The sequence below is a fragment of the Plodia interpunctella genome, chromosome 6, assembly GCF_027563975.2.
Source record: "Plodia interpunctella isolate USDA-ARS_2022_Savannah chromosome 6, ilPloInte3.2, whole genome shotgun sequence".
NCBI lineage: Eukaryota > Metazoa > Arthropoda > Insecta > Lepidoptera > Pyralidae > Plodia > Plodia interpunctella.
In genome coordinates this window covers 8839504-8862075 of record NC_071299.1, presented here as the reverse complement: position 1 = coordinate 8862075, position 22572 = coordinate 8839504, and the positions used below count along the sequence as shown (strand labels likewise).

Here is a 22572-nt window from a genome sequence, read left to right as displayed (position 1 = left end):
ATTTAGGGAAAACGCTATAGTGATATTCTATACCTAAAGGGGAAAACCCCAGGGATCACGCCCGCCACCCGGGCACCCACGGACGCGAGTTCGCGCCCTGGTTCACTTGATCGACCAACACTTTGGGATTAGTGATGCGACATAAGTCTTGTTTTTATCGTCAATGTAAAAAAATGTGGTGTTAACGAGACGCATTAAATGTGTCAAATCATTGGATTTGACACATTTAATGCGTCTCGTTAATAATTTTATCGCATTTAATGCACAACGTAGGTATGTTGTAAATATTTATTATAAATATTATGGACCACCATAACAATTTCCTTTAATTGTCGTGCATATCTCCAACAAATCATTGTTGGGCATAACAGAAGCTGTGACATTACTTTGTATTATTACAAATTGTATCTCCTACACTAAAATACGAGTATTATATATGTTGAACTATGTAATCCTAATTTGGCAATAAAGTTTATTTCTTTTTATACGCATAGTGAAGATAGTTTATATGTTAGAATTTTTTTGTTGTATGTTGTGATTTTGTTGCCAAATGGCTAAATCCTTAGGCCTAACCTAGGTCCTTAGGCCTTATAGTTTCGTCATGTCCATCTGTTCGTATGTCACAGTCAGTACACAAACAGTCTCCTATTCGGAGACTTTGCACACTATAAAGTTGAAATTTGATAGGTAGGTGTAATCAATGAGCCGCTACAAAGTGCAGTATGATTTTGAGAAGTAAACTTATTTATTACGGGTACTCCATACATTAAACTGATGGATGTAAACATTTTTTAGATAACGCCACACGTCAAATGTCGCTATAGTTGCGTTTTCGAAAAATAAACGGGTTTCTCCATTTGAAACTTATTTTAAATAACTGTCAATAAAAAAACTGGCCAAGACCAAGTCGGATTCACTCACGAAGGGTTCTGTAGCAACAAAAAATCTTATTTTGCATGCATTCTATGGTGGCGGATTTGTTTAGAATACGCACTTTTATTTATTGACCAAGCGAGCGAAGAAGGTAGAGGTAGGTAGAGGTATGCCTGTATGCCAAGTAGAATCTACAATTCTACTTGGGCCAAAAATACATTTTTTGTATGTATGTATGTATGTATGTAACGCTATAACTTTCGAACAGTTGGTTTGATTTTGATGAAATTTAAAAGGTATGTAGGATCGGTCAATAGAATTTTTAAGTTCATGGGGGCATCAAAATCGGTTAAGTCGTTTTTAAAATATTCACAATTTTGTAAAAACTCATCAAAAATTTATTGTGTTCGCGAGGTTTCAGTTCGCGGCGAACAACTAGTTCAAACAGTTCCTGTCACCGTTCCGGAGCGCTGCAGAACCTCAACTCAGGCGATTCTATCGATTAGCAACACTAATATCGATGTCGATATCGATGTCGCGTCACTAGTTTCACTGAACTTGTTGAATTTATAGGTACCTAAACACACATACACACACAACACAATACTACAAAAAGTACCTCAACTCAACGCTTGGGTTGGTTGTTTTGTTGTTATCGTGCATATAAATATACCATTTCGTTTATTCTCTCACTAGATTATTGGTGTTGACAGTTGACAGTAAAGGCACATTTTTGATAAAGTGAGTTTGATATTTCATAAAAGTTATATACCTTAAGGTGAGTAGGTTCCTACATATAAAAAAGTATTTTTGAGTTACAAAGTATTTTTATTGTTCGATAATTTATTTTTTATCTAAAATTTACACTCAGTACCTACCTACCTATGTAGAGATAGATTTTACTTTTTAATCTTTATTCAAAAATTTTACATATTATTATTACAGTGTTTACATAAAAGTAAGAAATGGATGGAAACAATAACAGGAACAGACAGCAAAACAATCAAAATAGTAGTTGGTTTACAGCTGCCACTGTTGGTGCGGGTTTAGCTGTTGCAGCAGGAGGTCTTTACTTATGGGCAAACCGTTCCTCAAATGGGAACAATCAAACTCGGGAGACAACGCAACAGTCTACAGAATCAAGTTCATCTACAAGCTCCTATCTTAGTGGCTTAATGAATAGAGTCAATATGAGGTAATCAATGATTTTTATTAATGAGTATTCTATAAAATAATATATAATATATAGTATATAGTATTATATAATAGATTCTATTATTTAAACACATTAGTGTTTAAATAATTAACAACACAGTACTTAGGTAACAGTACTTAGGTTAGTAATTAACAGTACTTAGGTACTTAAAATGGGTATTATTTAAAATTGTTTTTGGTCTCCCACTGTTGCTGGAAAATACTTGTGGCAAATATTTATAAATATAAATTTTTGCACAATTTAAATAAAGTATTACTAATATAACACTATCTATTCAGTGGAATACAACATGAAGCCCATGGAATACCCGAGCAGTCCATTCCTGAAATACCTCACATTATCAACTTGGATACACTCCTTCATGACATTTACTTGAGATATATTGCACTTAAGAGGCATGACTTCAGCCACCACTACAGAGTATTTGACACCATATTTCTAAAGATGCATCGCACTATGCAACGGGTTGATCGTTACTACCAAAAATACTCCAGTACTGTAAGTAATCATTAATATCAATATCAAAATCATTTTAATAACATTTCTTGCACTAGTGCAAGTCTTTAAATATTATAATGATTGGCATCAATTTACTCATGTCCACATCCATACATATGTAACATAGTATAAAAAAAGAAATAAAAATATATTCATAAAAGAAACTCATTGGAATTATTTCATATTCTTCTTGACAATTTTCCCACTACTGTTGGGTCAGCAACTCTGTTATAATTGCCTTATTATTTTTAGGTGCAAGTATCTGGGAGTCATTATGATAGGCTTCGTATAAAGAAACCAGATGAATTTGACATAGATATATTTATTGGGCTTCCACTAAACATCAAGTCAGAAGCAACTGATGCATCTAAGAGCGACATCATCTTGGAAAGCATGGCTGCTGGATTCGTGAAATTGAAGATGGGCACACAATTCCAAAAACTACCCTACAGGGACGATTGGGAAGTAAACAAAACTCTGTTCTCGTGGAGAAATGACGAGTATTATTTACTCCGTTCAAAATTCAGTGACTGGTTCAAAAGTTTAGTATACAGAGCATTAAACGAATTCGAGTGTATAGGAAACTTGCCGATGTGTTACGTAGATAGCAATGCGTACGTAATCGGGACGTCGGAAGCTGGACCAGCTGTCACATTAAAAATAAAATGTTTGAGAACGAATTTCAAAATGGACGTCGATCTGGTGCCAGTATTGAAATTTCCGGAAGATCGCTGGCCTGCGGATAATGGCTATCGGAAAATACCAGAGTTATACAGGGACGAGATATTCATGGTGGTCCCAAAGCCGATCAAGGGAAAGTTTGAGGCAAATGATGTGTCAAAATCGTGGCGGATGTCCCTTATATATCAGGAGAGACGAATATTGCACAATACGCACAATTTACGACAGACGATACGATTTGTAAGTTTCTTTATCATTTGTTATCAAGAGTTTGTAGATTCAAAACAAGATAGATGGGCAAAATTTTGCAAATTAAATGTAAATTGGGTACTGGACCGCGTAGGAGCAGAGGAAGGCCGAGTAGGATGGGATGATCTCAAGGTATTAAAACAATGGTTGAACTTTGCCCTGCCCTGGTTACTGAATGATCGTAGTTTGGAATAGAGTCGGGTGGAAGAGTATATAGGCTAATAAAATAAAAGTATAATTATAATCGACCATCATACTGTACTGTACCTAATCTTGTAATTATACTGTAGTTATTCACATATTAATATAATTTCTTGTTTGCAGCTCAAGAAACTCCGCGATACTTTCGATATGTATTACATCGCGAGTTATTACATAAAGACCCTATTTTTCTGGGAAGTACATGCGCAAAGGGACCCAGCATTTTGGAGGCAGGCGAATTCCAAACTGTTCAAAATAATGGTGACGAGACTTCACGCAGCACTGACTCGAAGACATATTCCTTACTTCTGGAATGAGAGTTATAACTTGATAGAAGGGGCGCCTGACAATGTGGTGGCAGGCCACGTGGCAAAACTGGCAAAGTTGTTGCGAATTTTGGACAATCCTTTGGAGTACAAAAAAGTAGCAGAGTTTCTGTTGACCCCATCTGAGTTCGCCGATTATTCTAAATTCTTGTAAAACGCTTATCAAACGTTTTTAAATTGAATTATTTTTAAAAAATATTTTTAGCGAGTAATTTTCTTTTTCTAATGTGGGTTTTCAATTACCTAGTTTTATAACATTATCTTTGTTATATGTATTCGCTTTTTTATCCTTTTCCTGAGGTCTATTTCTGTTTTATTAGTATTATACTCAGAACAATAACTACTATTGTTCTGAGGTATTATATTCATATACATGTATTTTAAGTTTTCAATAAATATCACGTGCAAACGCCAAGCTTTACAATGCATCATATATCAACAAAAAAGAAATACAATCCAGCATTATCGCGATATAGATAAAGACTTTTCCCCCGCAGAGAGCGACCGAATTTGACGGTTACACGTGAAATGTTTGATGAAATTAATGTCAAGAAACTATTTTCGCACCACTAGTACCTTAATGAAAATCAGGACTGATATGAGAAGCCGATCTTAAAGAGCAGGCTTGTTAATAGAGATGTTAATTATATATTTTATACTAAAATAGTATAAAAACACTTTACTTATTACCTAATACCTACTTTATTGGTATTAATATAAGTGTTTATGTACCTACTTCATTCATTTATTTATATATTTTTTAATAAACATACATTCTAAAAATCTAAACCAATTTCTGTGTTTATTTTACTAATAGGTATACAACAATAGGTACCCCAGATAGCTGCCTCCGAAAAATCCTTCAATCCTTTCCTTCCATTCCTACCATACACAAACTTAAGAATATTGGTCAGGATCTATGTAGACTATCAGTACTATGTTAATGCTTTATCTGATTAGCCGGGCCTTGGATGTTTATCTATATATGTATTTGATATAAAATATAGCATCGTTGAGTTAGTATCCCATAGCACAAGTCTCGAACTTACTTTGGAGCTAGCTCAATCAGTGTGATTTGTCCTAATATATATATTTATTTATTATTTATTTATCTAGCATCACTATTTTATAGAACGAACGAACGAAACTATATATCTCTTGTCACTCATTTTCACACACCGATCACTCTATGCACCATATGAAATCAAATCTTACTCTAGTCTTGTATTTGTATATTTAGATTATGTGTCCACATAAGTATTTAATGTGTAAACTCGTGCATGGAAAGACAGTGACACACCGCTACAGATATAAAATAGGAGACTAGTAGAAAATAATATAATTTTACTAATGGGTAGGTAGGTAGCTACTATAGATATTTTGCGAGGAACCAAATTTCTGCGACACAAACATCGTTTGCAGAAATTTGGTTTCGGTTCTACTTTGAATTTTAACCAATCAGTCAGTCAACGTCCAATTTCTTTCGAAATCTTTGATAATAATTCAAACAAGTTGTTGCCCGTGGCTCCGAACGCGGCAAAAAGTAACCTATGTTACTATATAGGCTACTTTTTGCCGCGGCCGGCAGCTCTCCTCTAAATATAGCTTTCTAACTAGGTACTATTTCCAAACCAACAAACACCTCTCAATTCTATAGAATTTTTCCGTTTTGATATGAAATAAGAAAGACAAACAAAGACACTTTCACATAAACAGACACACAGAAGCGACTTTGTTTTATATTGAGTAGTACCTATGTATGATTAATGTATATGTAGTAGTAGTTTAAGAATGATGATGGTCAGGGATGAATGAAATGTATTGAATATATGTATATTATACTATATTATGCGAGATTAGTATTTCCTACGATGATACTTATTTAAACAAATCTGGATGGACACAATAGTATAATTTTTATTTTGGACAGGTATATGGAAAGGACATATTAATTAATAGCTAACTTATCAGAATAAATAAGGAGCGCTGTTGTAGTAATTTATCTTGGACATTTTAACAAGGAGATGGCGGTTTTGGACGACAAACAGCGGATTTCTTCTTCCCTCCAAATAAACCGCCGAGCGCACCCCCGACGCGTGTGCGAATAGCTGCTAAAAGACCATACACAAACTCCATGGTGGCACAAGGATCACAAAAGATGGCGCGGATGGTCTCTAGACGCGACCTCCAATCAAACCCCTTCAAAGTGCAGAGTAGGTATGCAAAGCCAAAGTACAACAATATTGTTCCGAAAAGCACGCCCATCCAAAAGAAGATGGGACTGCGTGGCGGAGGCGGCTTTTTCTTTGGATTTACACAGTCATGTATTGGGGGCTTGGGGCGAGGCTCAGCGGGTGCGGTGCTGGCACTGGTGCGCCCTGCGGCCGATTTGCAGGTGGCTGTACATGTGCTTGCGCTGGAGGCAACTGAAGTTGTAGACTTCGAAGACGCTTTTCTAGCCGCAGCTGCAGCCTCTCTGATCTTATCCTGCGCTTCTTTCGCTTCTTTTTCCCTTTTTTGTCTTTCCTCCAAACTGAAAAAGGCAACAAATACATTGTAAAGAGCGTTCGAAAGTCCTATCGGTAATGGCTGTACAGGTCTCGGTAGTACAACATAACTGGCACTTGACTTTTTTGGGAGAATGTAGGGGAGAAAAGAACAAGCTAAGAGAAAATTTACTCAACAAAAAATACGAGGAAGACTTTTACGCGCGTACGTCATAAAGCTAGTTATGGAAACAAAACGTTTCCCCGAAACTTCATGTAACATACACCCGATAATGACAAATGGAAATTAATTATCCATTACACTTTGGAAATAGAGGCACAAAAACGTTCAGTAATTTGGGCCCGTATGTTGTAATTACCTACCTGATCTTCCCACGTACTTACATGCCTCGGTTATCTGCGGCTGTGGGAGTAGCTACGTGTAAAGGAACTTAATAGTGTGTCTTTCATAAACTATTAAAATAATGTGGATAACTAGAATATGTTTGTCGGGTTTTATATAACTACCTAGTCTATCAGGTGTTTCAGACTTTCAGTTTCCAAAAATTGTACCTATCCTATAATTTTTCAGACTGAATAGCTATAAAAAATACATTCAAATTCATCCAAGAGTACCAGAAATATGAGTGTATGTACAGACTTTTTTAAATTATTATTATTTACTATTTCTTCGACCAAAATTATTATTTGAGATCGGGAGACAAATTTTTGTGGGACTTCTAGTACCGCTGCCTCCTAGGGTAACAATTTATGACATTTTTTAATATTATATATTATATTTATTATACCTAACCATAACCAAATATGTATTTATAACCAAATTGTATTTTTTTTCAATAAGTTTTTTATAAAAAAAAAAAAACAATGAAACAAAAGTAGGAAACAGTATCTGATATTTATTTTAAATAGGGAGGCATTTATTAAGAATATAGTAATAACTTATCACAATAAGGAGTGCTGTAATAATTTTTATCTTGTACATTGTTAACAAACTTTCTTCTTTCCTCCGCCGTCGAGGCGTGCACGAATACTTTCCAACAGACCAAACAGAAACTGAATGCTGGCACAAGGATCGCAAAAGATGGCTCGGATGGATTCTACGCGGGACCTCCAATCAAAATCCTTGAAAGTGCATCGCAAGTATGATAAGGCAATATACATTAGTGTCGTCCCGAAAATCAGACACATCCAAATGAAGATCTTGCTGCGCGGCGCGGCCGGGTTTTGTCTAGGATTGGATTTCCGTGCGGTAGTCTGCGGGCGGGGTCCACTGTCACCGCCAGAGAAGAAGCTGCACAGCCAAGAAAAGAAGGAAGCATTGGAACGACCGCGGCCTGACGGCGCAGACGACGATCTGCAAGTTGATGTACATGTGCTGCCTGGTGACGATTTGGAAGACGTCGCTTTGGCTTTAGCCTCGGCTTCTTTGATTTTAGCCTGGGTTTCTTTGATCTTAGCCTGAGCTGCTTTGATTTTTTTCACCGCTTCTTTTTCTTCTTTTGCTTGTCTTTTTTTTTGCTCCGAACTGAAAAAGGCACATATTGTAGAAGGCCTTCTTGTAAGTTTTGCAGCTCGTACAGGGCTCGGAACAGGAACTAAGTAACTGAAGATGAGTTTATTTACCGGCACTAAGTATACGTTTACTCGTTTAATAATGATTTTTCATATGCCATTGTCTCACTTCTTTTTAACCCTTTGTTGGACAAATGTTATGTATTCAACCATAATTATTATTAAAACGATTTTAAGAAACAGACAATAAAATTTAAAATACGGGTCACTCACGTATAACATATAAATAATAATAGTATAAATAATAACTACCTACTTAAGTTAAAACTAATGTGTGCATTTTGATTAATTATTCCATTACAGTCTTGATTTGTGTTTTCATAATATTTTAAATTTAAGTACCTAAGCCTAATGTTACGAGGCTAGCGGCTTACATACCTACTGGTATAGTTAATACCTATTTAAGTTTCCTTTTATCCAAATGTAACAAGTTATCAAAGTAAATAAGTACAGGTAAGCAGCTACTAATTTATGTAGTTTATAATATACAAAGCAGAAATCAGAAATGACGCGAACATGGAACAGCGGAAGTTAAAAACTCATGCATTTGACACTAATGAGCGTTATTAGCGTATAGATTATAACATTTATTCACGCAATAAATCACCCAGTTCGACTGTATTTTCACGTTCTTCTTTATTACATGTCATTTTGGTACGTACTTACGATATTTAGATAACATACAAGCGTAGACTATATGGTACGAAAAAACAAATTCTCTTACCAATCACACATAATTTAGGCTGGGCGTAAAACATCAATTTCATTTTATTTCACATCCATTTTTCGGTTCATATTATTATTTTTATTTATTTAATTATTGTTGTAAATTAGAATTGTCCATTGCACAGACTTGACGTGGACATCGCTTATAGAACAGCTGCTGACAGCTGGCAGGATAATATTTTCTTCTATAGGTATTGTCTTTTTTCTATTACGGAAACCTCCTTCTTTCCTGTGCAATTTTACACTGTAAAAGAAGGGTGAGAAAATAATTTTTATGGACCTCAATATGGAAGTTGCATGATACATTATTAAGCCGGGTCCGCTGCGCCATGTTTTGAACAGAACATTGTTCAAAAACATAATTTTATAGTTGTAATTTATGTTTTTGAACAAATGTTCTGTTAAAACAAATGGTGCAGCGGACTCGGCCTTAGACCGGTTGAATAACTAAATCAATTCTGCTTTATGTGTATCTACTATGAGGTTTTATTGTTTTAATATCTTCACTGGTGTACGTATGCGAATACTTGCCACAAGACGCGGTACGTACCTATAGTATAGTAGTCGTATAAATCATATCAGATGTGTTTAGGCGATTTGAAAAGAATCTGACACCAGTGCAAGCAATCAACACACTCAAAAAGAAGAAGAAGAATTATTAACGGTTGATGAGATGGATCGGGTGGTCCAACGAATATGTACCTAGTATTTGGTCTCATTCGATGCAGAATGATACCTATAGGCTGTAACTTTTAATAGGTTTTCGATATTGTGCGCCTGTTAAAAGATATAGTTGTAAAACCGAAAAAATACCATTCTTTAGGTACATTTTAACCTCCTACCCCTAACCCAAATTGGGAGCGAATACTTAGTAGGTATTTTTATATTGGGTAACAAATGAGGTTATTAACGATAAAGTCTGATGTTACACATTTGTCAAATTTGACCGTTTTATTGATTTCTTTAATTTTCTGAAGCATAATATTTAGTTGTTTCAGAATTTAAAAAAATATTTCTCTAATCTCTAAAGTGATATATGTTTATTCTAAAAACTTTATAGATATACAATATCCACTGGTATTGATTACGGTTGTTTATTCAGAACATGTTCAGAATCAGAACATACAATTTACCAAATACATACCTACAAAGGTCTATTGATAAATCGTCGTATCTTAAGATAAAAGAAGTACGTTCTATGTATAACCACATTAACCACAATATAATAAAGAGTACTGTACAACAGATATTAAACAAAGGAATGTTATTCTAAACATTCCTGGAACCAAATGGGGAATCACATTTGTTATGAATCTCGGCAAAGGCATGTCTGTTTAAAAATAACAAAGACTTTGTTTTCGATTGATACCTAAATCCTAAATCTAAATCCTTATATATTAACAATTATGTACACTATGTTTATTTTATATAATTTTATATTATTTTATATACATATATATATATATATATATATATATATATATATATATATATATATATATATATATATATATATATATATATATATATATTTAATTACTGTGGAATATATATATATATATCTAATTACTGTGGAACTGGACTTATTTATTTTACACAATTATAGGCATTGCTACTACAACACATGCAATATGGCTTGACTGGAGTTGCAAACGTATACGCATATTTTGCATAGTTACACTAGGGACGCCTATAAATTACCACCGTAGCACGAATTTCAAAAAATTTTCGTCCTCTCCCGTTCTTGTCACATTTTCTCACTATCCCTTCCCTAATTTCACATCTAATTTATTGAATTAAAATATCTCATGATAGTTGGTAGTTCAATTCTTCCGTTTTAATGGCGTCATTTATTATTTTTTGAAATACCTATAAATGTAAGTCATTTAGGACCCCTCCGCTTCATGCCATCGTCGAGTTTCTGTGTCGAGTGTGTAGACACTCTTAACGTGTGATAAGTGTAGTTTATTGATGGCAAGTTATTCTACAATATAATATTTGAAATAGTCACACGAATTTCAAGTGTTTTTTAAGTCCACACGATTCAAATCATTGCGTGACTTGTTTTAGCTGTTCACATTATTGAGACTTTACTATTGCTTACTTATAGAAATTATCGAATGAAGACCCAAAAATAATATTAAAACCTAATTAGATACTTAATAGGCAGGTAGTATAATTGTTTTAATATTTAGATACATATTATTTTGAACTGTAACGCAACAAAATAGAGGACCTAACACATCTAGTGTTATGGATGGACCAAGTGATTAATTTGACGCTATTAAAAATGCCCGCGCTACTTGATTAATGGCCAAAATGAGAAGGCAATGTGCTAACAAACAAAAATAATCAAATCTACGCATTGTTATCGTGCTCGTTACTTATTGGGCAAACTAAGAGACAAAATAATGAAAAGGTTTTATCATTATTATTATTACAAAACTTTGTGACAGAAACGAACGTTTGCTGCAAAACAGACTTCACGTAGTCTTGTATTATTCCTACCCGGGTAGGAGCGGAGGGGCCGCAAGAGCTCCGCAGCACCGGAGCAGTGAAAGAAGCTTTGCCAGTTATCGTACCTACTTCTTTATTACCTTAAAGTAAAAACGTGTTTCCATATTCAAAATTAAACCCCTTAAATCAAATAAACGTACTTCTTGTTATAACAAATCTAAATGAGTATGCCCAACAGCCACACGACAATAATCATGTCGAGGCAATATGATAAATTAGGTGGCTCAATCTGTAATGTTTGGCAACCGATAATGGTCGTGGCACAAAACTTGTCAGGGAAAATCCAATTCCAAAGTGCGCGGGCATTATAAATAATGTTCTAATTAATCACCTGGTCCATAACAGATGCAACGATAGGGGATCGTTGGATCCCACTTCTGTCTCAGTAGTAGCGGTGGTTGTCTAGATGCTCAAAACGAACAGATACAGGTTAGGTTCCCAGGTGTAGCCAAATCGAATCTGGAAATCAATCTGACTCATGCACTGTAGTTTTCATCGAAATATTTATAGTGAAAAGAAACCTGCCTCCCAATCGCGCTAATAATTTTCGTTGGATTGCAATTGAAACTCAATAGTTTCTCAATAGTCAGTAAAATAGTTAAACTGAAAAAAGATTCTTGGGTCGAAACTGAAGAGCAAACGAACGTTGTTGTCAAAACAACTAGTTTCGAAGAGACACGTTTAACCGAAATGGTAAAAATTCAAGAGGTTCAATGCGATGCAGGTTTAAATTATTTGAGCGATTCGGCTGCACATTTTTCGTCTACTCATTCAATAATGTGTAGGTATCAATTAGTCGATACGATAAGACGAAATATCACAATGTAACAATACACCTAATGGCACGTTAAAAATAAAAACAAACATAAGACATTATAACAACATTTTTCGTGTCTAAGTCTATGAAACCTCAACATGTAAAATGTGCATAACAAACTACCCGCTACATTACATCATACACATCTTCATGGATTGCAAGTTTGGATGGATAATTGTTATTAATTCACGCACAAATTGCCTGACTGATTTTATTGATTAATAATATAAAGGATATTTACTTTACAGCCTAAATTTCAATGGGAAACATCCGGCCGCTATCAAAAAACTAGTGATAACAGAAAGCTGTCACTGGTTTTTTGAAACACAAATACTAATTTCTTTTAGCGGTCCCCTGGTTTCCTCCTCAGCAGTTAAGCGTCGGAGGCCAGAGTCCGCTGTGAAACAGCATCGGGTACGTACCGGAGGCGTTGGTGACTTGGAATTCTTTTTACAAGTACATTTATAGGGGGCACTCTGCTGTTGGTTGTAGGTGTCTTTGAGATTTCCTCGGCAGCCCGTGAAATAGAATTTATAGATTAGGGCAAGGACTCCGGCGCCTACCAGGAGCCCTGCGGCAATAGGCACCAAGTTATCGCGGTCACTCATTGCCTTGCCTGGAATCAACATGAAAAATGCACGTCACAGACTACTCTAGAATACTTTTATCTATAGGTATCAGTGATGGTTAAGACCCGAGATAAAACCCAGTTATCACCATTTGAATTTACCACGAAACGATTGATAACTGGGTTTCAAGCAACCCGATTTCTCGTCTATAATTGGGGAGTCCTCACATTGTCGACGTAGAATCGGCTGGTCGCATGCCCGCATGCGTCAGAAAACCATGTCTATAGTATCGTTTAGTTGTTTAATGTAAATACAATGAATTGTAATATGTCTATGACTTTTTCTTTCCTTCTTTAGGGTAGCAAGATTAAGTGTATATCTATTGGTTAATGGGTTATAGCAATGCAATATCGAGCGCGAACATTTTGAAAACGTCGTACCATTTTTTTTAGTTCGGGCCGGCAGTTTCCAAAAATGATGTCTACGTAAGAAGTTAATTTGAGTTTTACGACCCTGGACTACATTGCCTTCTACCACCTCTGACAACAGCATCCCCAAAGAGGGTTGTTGTCAGGAAAATAGCTGGTCGACAAGTCTGGCTATGCCGTTTCCTCCTGATCCTGGCAGACAGTGCAAACTCAAAGAGGAGCTGGTTTCATGTCGTCAAGCATGATATAAATAAAAAGTACTAAGTATGAGTAGCTATTGACAAAGTTTACCTGTCAATTTGAATTCTACTTCCGTGGGTAGTTATTAAACTTTTGAATGTATAAGGTAACCTTCAGAGATATCAGCGAATTGTTTTAAATATTATATATATAGTACTCCATAACTTTATAGCATCAGTTCATTTGGTATTAGGATTTAGGTTTATTTTAGAGGAATACACATCTTTACAGAATTTTTTCCATGTTAATACCAAAACAGGAAGGGCTGAAAGCAAGTTGATAGACGTTGTCAACTGACTTGAACACGGCAGTCTGTCAAATGAAAAAAAAATCAGTAGGTGACCACAGACAAGTGGTTAGGAAAATATCAACAACCGACCTTAGGCTTTAATGTTATGTAAATGTGTGAGGAAAATCACAGATATTAGAACATTACGTGGTGGAAAATGCATATTTTGGACCCCATATCTCCCAAAGGAACTATGAATATTACGAAGCTTTTGGTTCTATTTTAGTAAAATATATAATCTTTTGTGTATCTATGTTATGTAGTTCCTGGGAGATGATCACGACCGTACGCTAGCATTAACTGGAGATCCTAGGTTCGATTCGCGGCGTGGGCAAATATTTGTACACAATGGTTATCACAGATGTTGTGTGCGGTCCAGTTGTGGTCGTTTCTATACTCATTGTGTTGAGTATTGTTAATTTTAGTATGATTAGCTTCTGACAATGACAATAGACTACTATAGCAGTTATAATCATTGATCCTCTTTTTAGTCTCATTTACTGTCCAATAAAGTGTTAATCTACAACAGACAATGTTATATTTTGTTTGCCTCCTGGGGTAATATTGGGCTCGACGTATCCCTAAATAAATAAAAAAGATTGTATGAAACAAAATATATTTAATACCACCTTCATTTACAAATTATTCCTTCCGTAACGGCCTTATACGGCACTCATTATAGCTATTACAAATTGTATGTAAAAGACACAACCGTATTAACTAAATGTTCTAATCGTTAGTGCCTTACAAAACAAGGAACGTTAGATTATTATTTACAGAAAAACTTACATCGATAATAGGACACGCACATACGAGGTCACGATAATATTATTTGGGACATTGTTATTTAAAATACATTAAGGATTAGGTATGCAGTTTGTCCTCGCATGCGTCACAATCTAACTTCCTACTATCCTGTAACTGATATGCATAAAATGGTGTAACTTTGCCCCTGACTGCAACTAAAAATTTTGGCAGAAGTTAGTGCAGAGTAACTTATAATGCCACAAATTAACCTGCTCAAGTCATGGAAATGCATAAAACAAAAACTATTGCAACTTGAAAATATGTCTTATTCATCCTATTTTATATGTTTCATATTAAGTAATATAAAAAATCTATAGAATAAAGCAAATACTAAAAATTATATAGGTACAAATTTTGAAGGTCTACAAATGTTCAAATAATCTTTCAAATAACTTACTGAAATTTAATATTACAAGAAATTGTGGCAATTCGGTCTTGGACAAATATCTATTTATTTACGAACGCACGTTTTCAATTAAGGGCAATCAGTAATGTAGTTTTGTCTTATCTTATAGATAGGTAAAATTAAATTCTGCCAATTATGATTATTTAAATAATTGTTTTATCAGCAACTCACGGCTAATCACCGATAGGGCTATAGATAAATATGTATATTGAGTCCACAACATAGTTTTATTGCACAAAAGATTTAAATGCGTATATGTAAGTAAGATGGAGATGAAGGTCAAATCTAAATTCAATTTACTGACTTAAATGACTTAAATTTACATCGACTAAACCGCAGTGTTTTGTCTTACAATCCAATTTACACGAATGCGCAAAGCAGAATAATGAAAATGTTGACTATTTATGCGCAAATAAAATTACAGATGTATAGATGCTGCTTACAAGGAACTTATATGAATAACAAATGTCAGAATAATTACATTGAAAATCCTATTTGCGTTGTTATAAAGATTACATTTTCACAATGTCTGTGTGCCAATATTTAAAGTTCCTCAAATTGGGCACGAAATTTGTAGGCATCCCTTTTCTGGTAACTGTTTCTGTCATATGCAAGAAAAAAATATCTACAAATTTTAGACCCAAGTTTAGGAACGGCTTTGCTTATTCGTAAGCAATTCGTAAGAGGCCTGCAGTCAAATCATATAAATTCTTTGGCTGCTTAGGCGTCATCGTAAAATGTGTTTAGCGACTTTTCCAGAAATTTGTATGGCCATATTTTTTCAAAAGTATTAAGTTATTATGAACTCTCGCGTTGTCTAGAAAGAGACGCTGTAAATAAGCAGGACGTAATGATTATTATTGACCATTTGAGCCTTAGCATAGTACGTTTAAAGGAATATCTTACACTGTTACAGCATCAATAAATCGATAAAATCAAAGAAGCAAACCATCGTCGTGGCTATATTATATCTAATTTTGACTTTTAATTTCATAGCATAAATATTATCGATGTCTATATAGATTATATTATATTAGATAAGATTATATTACTTTACTTATAGGCATAGCTTAAGACATAATAATATTCAGAGCACCCTTCGAGAGGGGAATTTTGAAAACACTTGAAGGATGAAGCTACAGAAAAATTTAAGATTATATAACCTTGTTATTCATAAAAAAGAAAACAAAGCTTACCTTAAAGTATGCTTTATCTTTTTTTATAAATAACAGGGTATGAATCTAGACATATAGGTATTTTTTTAACATAGTTAAACGAGAAGATATGACTATGACAGCAAGCAATTAACTAAGTTGGAAAATAGTCTGGTTGGACGGACACTCATAATTGCTCAATTTAAGTTTCAATTTCAACACAACTTAAAAATTTGGCGAGTGAATATTGATGTCGATTAGTTGTACGAGGTATTTCAAGAACACATATTTTTAAGGACAAGTTATGAATCACTTTTTCCAATAAAAAATAACATTTAGAGTAATAATTGTAACTGTTACTAATGATAAATTCAATAATTAATTGGTATGGAATTTTATGCGAAGTTAAAACATTATCTCGAAAAGTTTATTGTAAAAAGCAGAATAGTGGTATCAATTTAACCGGCACTTAGAACCAGGTGTATTTCTGAAAAACCTTAACCTTGAATATGAAAAATATCTTTTCCATACATATATTTTTCATCTCGAAGCGGCAATGCAAGGCAATGTAAATCAACGTGTAATAGTTTATCTCAATTTGTTTCCTAAATGTTTCAGACTATTGATATTGACATGTTGTATAAGCGAAACAAAATATACGATGAAATCTATAGTTTTCTCTTTCTATAACTGTTTCTCTAAGTTCTTTTTCTAAGTTTTTTCCTCTACGTGGGATGAAAAGATACTTTTTATTGATTGGTTTGCCATTGCACTTTTACATTTGCATTAATTAGTGCCGATTTTTCCTCCATTGCCAATTATTATGCTATTATATAATTTCAATCAGTTTTGCACGTGGCTCAAAAATTTAGTAAAACAATACGATCTATTTAAAAATTAAAATCAGTATTTACAAAATAAAACAGTTTTGGCACTAAATCGGCTGAACCTCGCGGTTCAATTCGCTTTCTTTTTCAAAATATCAATTTGACCTGAATTACTTTTACATTTTTACGTTTTTTCGATCTAACAAAGGATCGTATAGATTACCCTGAATAATTTAAATATATAGTTGATAAATATTTAATACACATATAATACTGTATTTACAAAAATATTCTTTTATTTTATACAGTTATATTTTCACGAGATAAGAGTTGTTTGAACTGTTTTCAAGCAAAATTTTAGGGTTAATGTAACTTATGGTGTGTTGCTCCATTCAATTATTTTGGCGGCCCGCAGGTGAACGTCAAAGTTGACAGGTGCAACCCACTCTTAGCATTTTTACGTACAACTTCAGGAGTCCTTATATTTTGTTCAACATTTGTTAAAGGTGAGAATAGCAACAGGCAGCAGTTATCGACGTTTCAACGTCAAGTGAAAATAAACCATAAGATGCTCTCTAGAGGTAATTTATCAATTTCTTTTAGAAAGTAGTCTGAATTACGAAGAATTTTAATTTAATTTTAAATTTAGAAATTTAAGTAAAAAATTACTTTGAAAGTCTTTTAGAGTGTGTGTTTTTTTTATTACTAAGCCAATTATTTACGCCCAGAAGTAAGAATTAATTGTTATTGTAAGCATTTTAAACAGGCCAGATTACTATCTCACCTTACCAGTATAGTCTAAGGTACAGTATAGTCTTCTTGTCTCATAAAAAAGTAACATATTTTCTCATACAGGTCTGATTTGACACAAGTTTGTACACTTTATATTTTGTTTATTACGTTTTATTTGCGCATCTAACATTTTTATATAAAAAAATAATTATACTGCGATATTTTGTTGATCTTTTTGTATGCTAATGGAACATCAGGTCCAGAGAACTTTAATATAGTGTCACTGTCATTTAAATTCGACAACTGACACTGTAGTGTGAGTTTGAAATTCACTTTTCACCATTGAATTTTCGCCTTTCGCCAACCAATCATGTTGCGGTATGGTCGTCGTCGCGACACAACACTGTTTGGTTGATCAAAATATTGCGAAAAGATTCGATATTGGAAAGCGAATTGCAAACTCGCACTAAGGCCTACCGGATTTGTCAAATCGTTAACCAATGACAACACAGCGTTGGACCTTTTTAGGTGCTAATAAGTGTTGTGCTCAGTCATTGTGATAGAACTTCATCTTTAAAAGTGTTGCCGGATGTTGTTAGAGACTTTGACATATTAGTATAGTAAGTTAATACACGTACTTTAGAAAATAGTTTTGTATTATATTAAATCGACTAAATATAATGGTTTAATTTTACCTCTGATTAAAGCAGAAGGAAGTATAATGTGCTATATATATTTCGACTTGCGTTTTTGAGATGGTCTCTGACAGCCTAGGACTGGCAGTGTAGGCTATTATAACTTATGATAGTGATCGGTCTTTATCTTTATGTACATAAAATTGAAGACAGTAAAAAATGCCTATTAATGGAGACTATTAATAAACGTAAGCAACAAAATTCAACGTTTAACCTAGCTCATTTCCAACGGTATAACCTTCTATTATTACCTAATTGGCTACACTTAACATCAGTTCTTATTTTCATATCATAATACAAAATTATTATGCCGCTAGTAATAAAACATATATTTATTTAAAAAGAAACATATGTACACTTAAATTAATCAACTGGCAAGTACTAAATATAATACTGTATATAAATTATAGTTTTAAGTATACTCTATTTATTTACAGGACGTATTTTTTATACATTAGTGAAATAACATAACTATTACTGGACTACCAGGGTTTTCCTAGCTTTCAGACCACTTTCACAAACATTGGCTACTAACAACGGAATTTACTTCTATCATTTCTCTAAGGATGCGTTTATATCATACGAGCGAATGTTCCATCAATCAATCAATTGATACACCAGTGCCTGGCCATAGTCTGTGGCCAGACAGTGAACAGAGTCCATCGAGAGATAAAATGCGCATCGCATTCCCTCGCTTGGTATAAACGAAACTTAAAAATTAGCTAACTCTGTTGGATCGAGAAGAGCGTCTACTGCGTGACATCACGCGTGTTGAGGCTGTCTCTGTCATACACGTTAACTTTGGTGGACACAGGATGGCTTTAAATTAAAATGAGTCAGGTCGACAGAAATAGGCGATTCTGGTATCTCCTTTACGCGTAAGATATTTGGCTGAGAGAGGATGAATATTTACGATCATTCGTAACGCAGTCGACGCCTTAGGCCTTCTTTGTATACAGATGTTCTCCTATAATATTTCTATGAGTTCATTCACACGACCAACTATACAAACTTTATACTTATAACCCAAAACAAACGCCGTTTATTCCAGTAGTGAGAATAAACTATAGAATACTTTTTAAATATTTCCCTCCAAGTACATATTATAAATTAATGTTTCAAAAATGACTTCACACCGTATTTTTCATAGATTCTCTTTGATTTTTTTTTTTGTAAAATTTATCAATAAGTACTCGGAGTATCGTTTTTAATAAGGAGTTCGTGATAAAAAATATTGTCGTCGAAATTAATGTGTTCTACTGACACGAGCCTTATTCGATTGCAAATACGGAATTTTTACAATCGCATCTATACATATAATAACTCTCGGTTTTGATTTTTAAAATAAATATTTTCGATTTGTGATTGAAAAATATGACAATAACGGGAAGTAGGTATGATTTAAAAAACAATTCTTCAAATACAATTCAGAATTGATCCTTTTTTGAAAATCAAACTATCTTATTATAAAGGGACGGGAGAAATTTAAATCACAATAGCAGAATTCCAATATTTTGATTATACAAACAAGTTATTGACAAATCTATATGAAAAAGTTGTATCCACGAAACAAAGTGTTTTAGATTCGAAACAGAATTTGCATTATTTTTGAAAATAATAATGAGATGAAAAAATTCTGGAATCGAGCGAGAAAAGAACCCGCGCCTCTGTCTATCCGGGAGAGTGCTCTTGACCACTGAGCTATCGAGACCATGCCAGTTCGGCTAAATTAATTCATCTCTTTACGTCTTACGGCCGACATTAAATTTGCATGGCTAAATTACTGCTTATTTAGTGAAGTAAGTATATTTAACCAAACTGTTTTGTAGATATTATTTTAAGAACTTGTCAGAGTAAGTATAATTTTGCGTTTACGAAATAAATACAGTAAATATGATTATTGCTTTGCATATAATATTTAAGTAAACATATCTATATTTGTGTAACACTATGGAAGTCACGAATCTTTTGACACATGTCTTAAAAACACTATTGCACTCGGCTCGGGCGAGCCTTTGGGAATCAGTCTTGATCGATAAAGTGAATTATCGAGATTAGCAAGAATTTATGCCTTCGCTTAAACCATAACCCCCTCATTCATTGAAATGTTTTCTCCGATTAGGCTCGAAATAATTCTTTGTTTTATCTCGTTGTTTCAATTTTAAATATTGAAAAGAAAGGATAGAACAAAGAATAATAATTTCCAAGCCCTATCACAGAATAAAAATATCATTAATAAGGCGATTAGGGGTTAAGCCTCTTATTCAGAAAAAAGTTAAAGCATACTTTAAGCTAAAATATGTTTTGTAATTATCGCTCTTTACGATATTTTAACTTTGTCAAGAATAAGAGGGAAGGCAAGATATCTTGCTAATGTTAGTCGCGTGTGTCCGCGACGCGCGACGCCGTTCGCTACGACTTCTTGTCAAACAGCGGCAGCTTGGACTTGACTGCGCCCTCGCAGATCATCAGCCGCTGCTGCGCCAGACACTTCCTCCCGCACCCCTCGTCCACTAATTCACACAGCCGACTCGCCCCCGCCCCCCCGCGGTGCTTCACATCAACGAAATACTCCTTCTCCCCCCGCTCGCCTTCTTTCCCCCTCCCAAACTGCAACATCTCTATTTTGCTCCCATTTAATTTGAACCTCGAATGGCCTTTTAGGGATCTTTCACATTTAAAGTCGGCGCCCTTTCGCTCGAAATATTCTACGATTTTGGAGATCTGCGCGGAGCGGACGTGTCTTGGGATTCTATCGTCACAGTATAAGCTGTCGGAGCCGGCGAGGGAAGCGACATCTTCCGAACTGTCTGTGTAAACTGAAGAGGTTCTCTTGCCAGTCAGCAGAGGCGGGGCAAGGGGGCCGCGGAGGGTGTATCCCAGCTCCGCGTCATCGAGGGGCGCGTGGGATATACAGCCGCCGGGGCACTTGGCGCGGCCGGCACAGCAACACCTGGTCAGCACGTGGTATTCTTTAACCTTTTCCCCCGGTTCGGGCGTCTCTCCGTCCGAGTCTAGTCTGGACGAGTCTAATCTACCGCATAGGAACGGCGAGGACTGATCTGGAGACATTTTTCTTGTTGCTTCGTCTCGGGCGGGGGATTCCTCTGGCTCTTCGAGGCTTCGGAGGGAGTTGACCGGGGTCGTCGACAGCGCGGAATCGTCTAACAAATAGGGGCTCGAAGTATGCGGCGGGGGTCGCTGTCGGGTCGACCTCGCATTGAACAATTTATCGTATATCAACAAACAATCGGAGCACATCCGGAGCCGCGGTCGACCGCAATCGGATTCCGCGTCGGTCTCTCGACTAGACTCGTCGAACTCGTCGTCGACGTCGGAGGCGTCGCGCTGCCACCACCAGCACCTGTGGCAGCCCATTAGCGAACACGGGCACATCGCGCCGTAGAAGCATTCGGCGTCGGGATGCTGCGGACAGAAGTCCTCGTTCGCGACCGAGAAGATCCCGCTCTCGCAGGAGCCGCGCCGGCGTAGCTCCCCGCTGGAGCCGCTGCGGCCGGGCCTCGCGCGCGGCGCCCGCGGCCCGCGCTCGGGGCTGGCGCGGCGGCTCAGTCCCGGCGACGGCGGCAGCGAGGCGCAGCGCGGCTCGTCGTCGGAGAGGCCGGGCTCCGCGTCGCCGAGGCGCAGCAGCGGCGAAGGCAGCTCCGCGCAGGAGGAGAAGCCGCCGGCGCGGGAGTGCGGCGGCAGGATCTTCTTGACGCCGCGGTACGTGTGCAGCGGCGTGCGCGCGGGGTGCGGCGCCGCGTGCGCGTCCCGCAGCAGCATGATGTGCGCCAGGCGCAGCAGCCGCGCCAGCCGCGGAGGCGCCGCGCGCGCCACGCCGCCCAGCGCCGACGCGGACCGGTGCGGCGCCGACACGCCGTCCGCCTCCGCCTCCGCCGACACCCACTCCAGCTCCGACAGGGAGCGCCGGTGGTGCACTGCGACAGATTCATTACAATAAAATAACATATATGGTTCATAATCTTTAAACATACTATGTAACAACATACTATGTATCACAACAACATACTATGTAATATTTAAACATACACTTCAACATTTTTATAAATAAATCATCTCGTGCAATCTTGCATTATGACCGGAGCTAATAGTATAAATCATATTGTATTAAACAACAACATTTAAGAATCCGATTTACATAATAATATCATAGGTGTTGAGAAGAATGTGAATGAGACTAACTGACATGCTGAAGAGCAAGATTAGAATTATTATTAATAT

At 36.0% G+C, this 22572-nt stretch overlaps 2 protein-coding genes and 1 long non-coding RNA gene across 9 annotated transcripts in view; 1 reads left to right on the top strand and 2 right to left on the bottom strand.

Moving 5' to 3' along the window:
- Nucleotides 1-119: 119 nt before the first annotated feature.
- On the top strand, nt 120-4837 carry LOC128671044 (cyclic GMP-AMP synthase-like receptor). Of its 6 annotated transcripts, none has more exons than XM_053747152.1 (5): nt 120-165; nt 1900-2068; nt 2368-2587; nt 2840-3508; nt 3842-4837. In XM_053747152.1, the coding sequence occupies exons 1-5, from the start codon at nt 135-137 to the stop codon at nt 4196-4198; spliced, it is 1446 nt and encodes a 481-aa protein (XP_053603127.1). In that variant the 5' UTR covers nt 120-134; the 3' UTR covers nt 4199-4837. The 6 variants fall into 6 exon arrangements, with proteins under 6 accessions (XP_053603127.1, XP_053603128.1, XP_053603131.1 ...); XM_053747153.2 differs by lacking the exon at nt 120-165 and adding an exon at nt 1433-1651; XM_053747156.1 differs by lacking the exon at nt 120-165 and adding an exon at nt 1465-1614 and having other exon boundaries at nt 1819-2068.
- Nucleotides 4838-5939: 1102 nt separating this feature from the next.
- LOC135309740 (uncharacterized) lies at nt 5940-13732 on the bottom strand. 2 transcript variants are annotated; one of them, XR_010369926.1, is made up of 5 exons: nt 13472-13732; nt 12606-12799; nt 11698-11825; nt 8848-9093; nt 5940-6577 (listed from the first exon to the last, which is right to left on the bottom strand). It is a non-coding gene; the product is annotated as an uncharacterized LOC135309740 (long non-coding RNA). The 2 variants fall into 2 exon arrangements; XR_010369925.1 differs by lacking the exon at nt 11698-11825.
- Nucleotides 13733-18273: 4541 nt separating this feature from the next.
- cdi (center divider) overlaps nt 18274-22572 on the bottom strand; it is a 69591-nt gene continuing 65292 nt past the window's right edge. Inside the window, exon 9 of the mRNA XM_053746299.2 lies at nt 18274-22268. Coding sequence (XP_053602274.1) covers nt 20743-22268 — 1526 coding nt within the window. The 3' untranslated portion in view covers nt 18274-20742. The remainder of the gene's footprint in view (nt 22269-22572) is intronic.

Excerpts from the sequence above, each read along its gene's own strand:
- LOC128671044 (XM_053747156.1), top strand. The coding sequence starts at position 1,839 with ATGGATGGAAACAATAACAGGAACAGACAGCAAAACAATCAAAATAGT. Across the intron at positions 2,069-2,367 it reads ATGAATAGAGTCAATATGAG|TGGAATACAACATGAAGCCC; the intron begins GTAATCAATGAT and ends CTATCTATTCAG. Across the intron at positions 2,588-2,839 it reads ACCAAAAATACTCCAGTACT|GTGCAAGTATCTGGGAGTCA; the intron begins GTAAGTAATCAT and ends TATTATTTTTAG.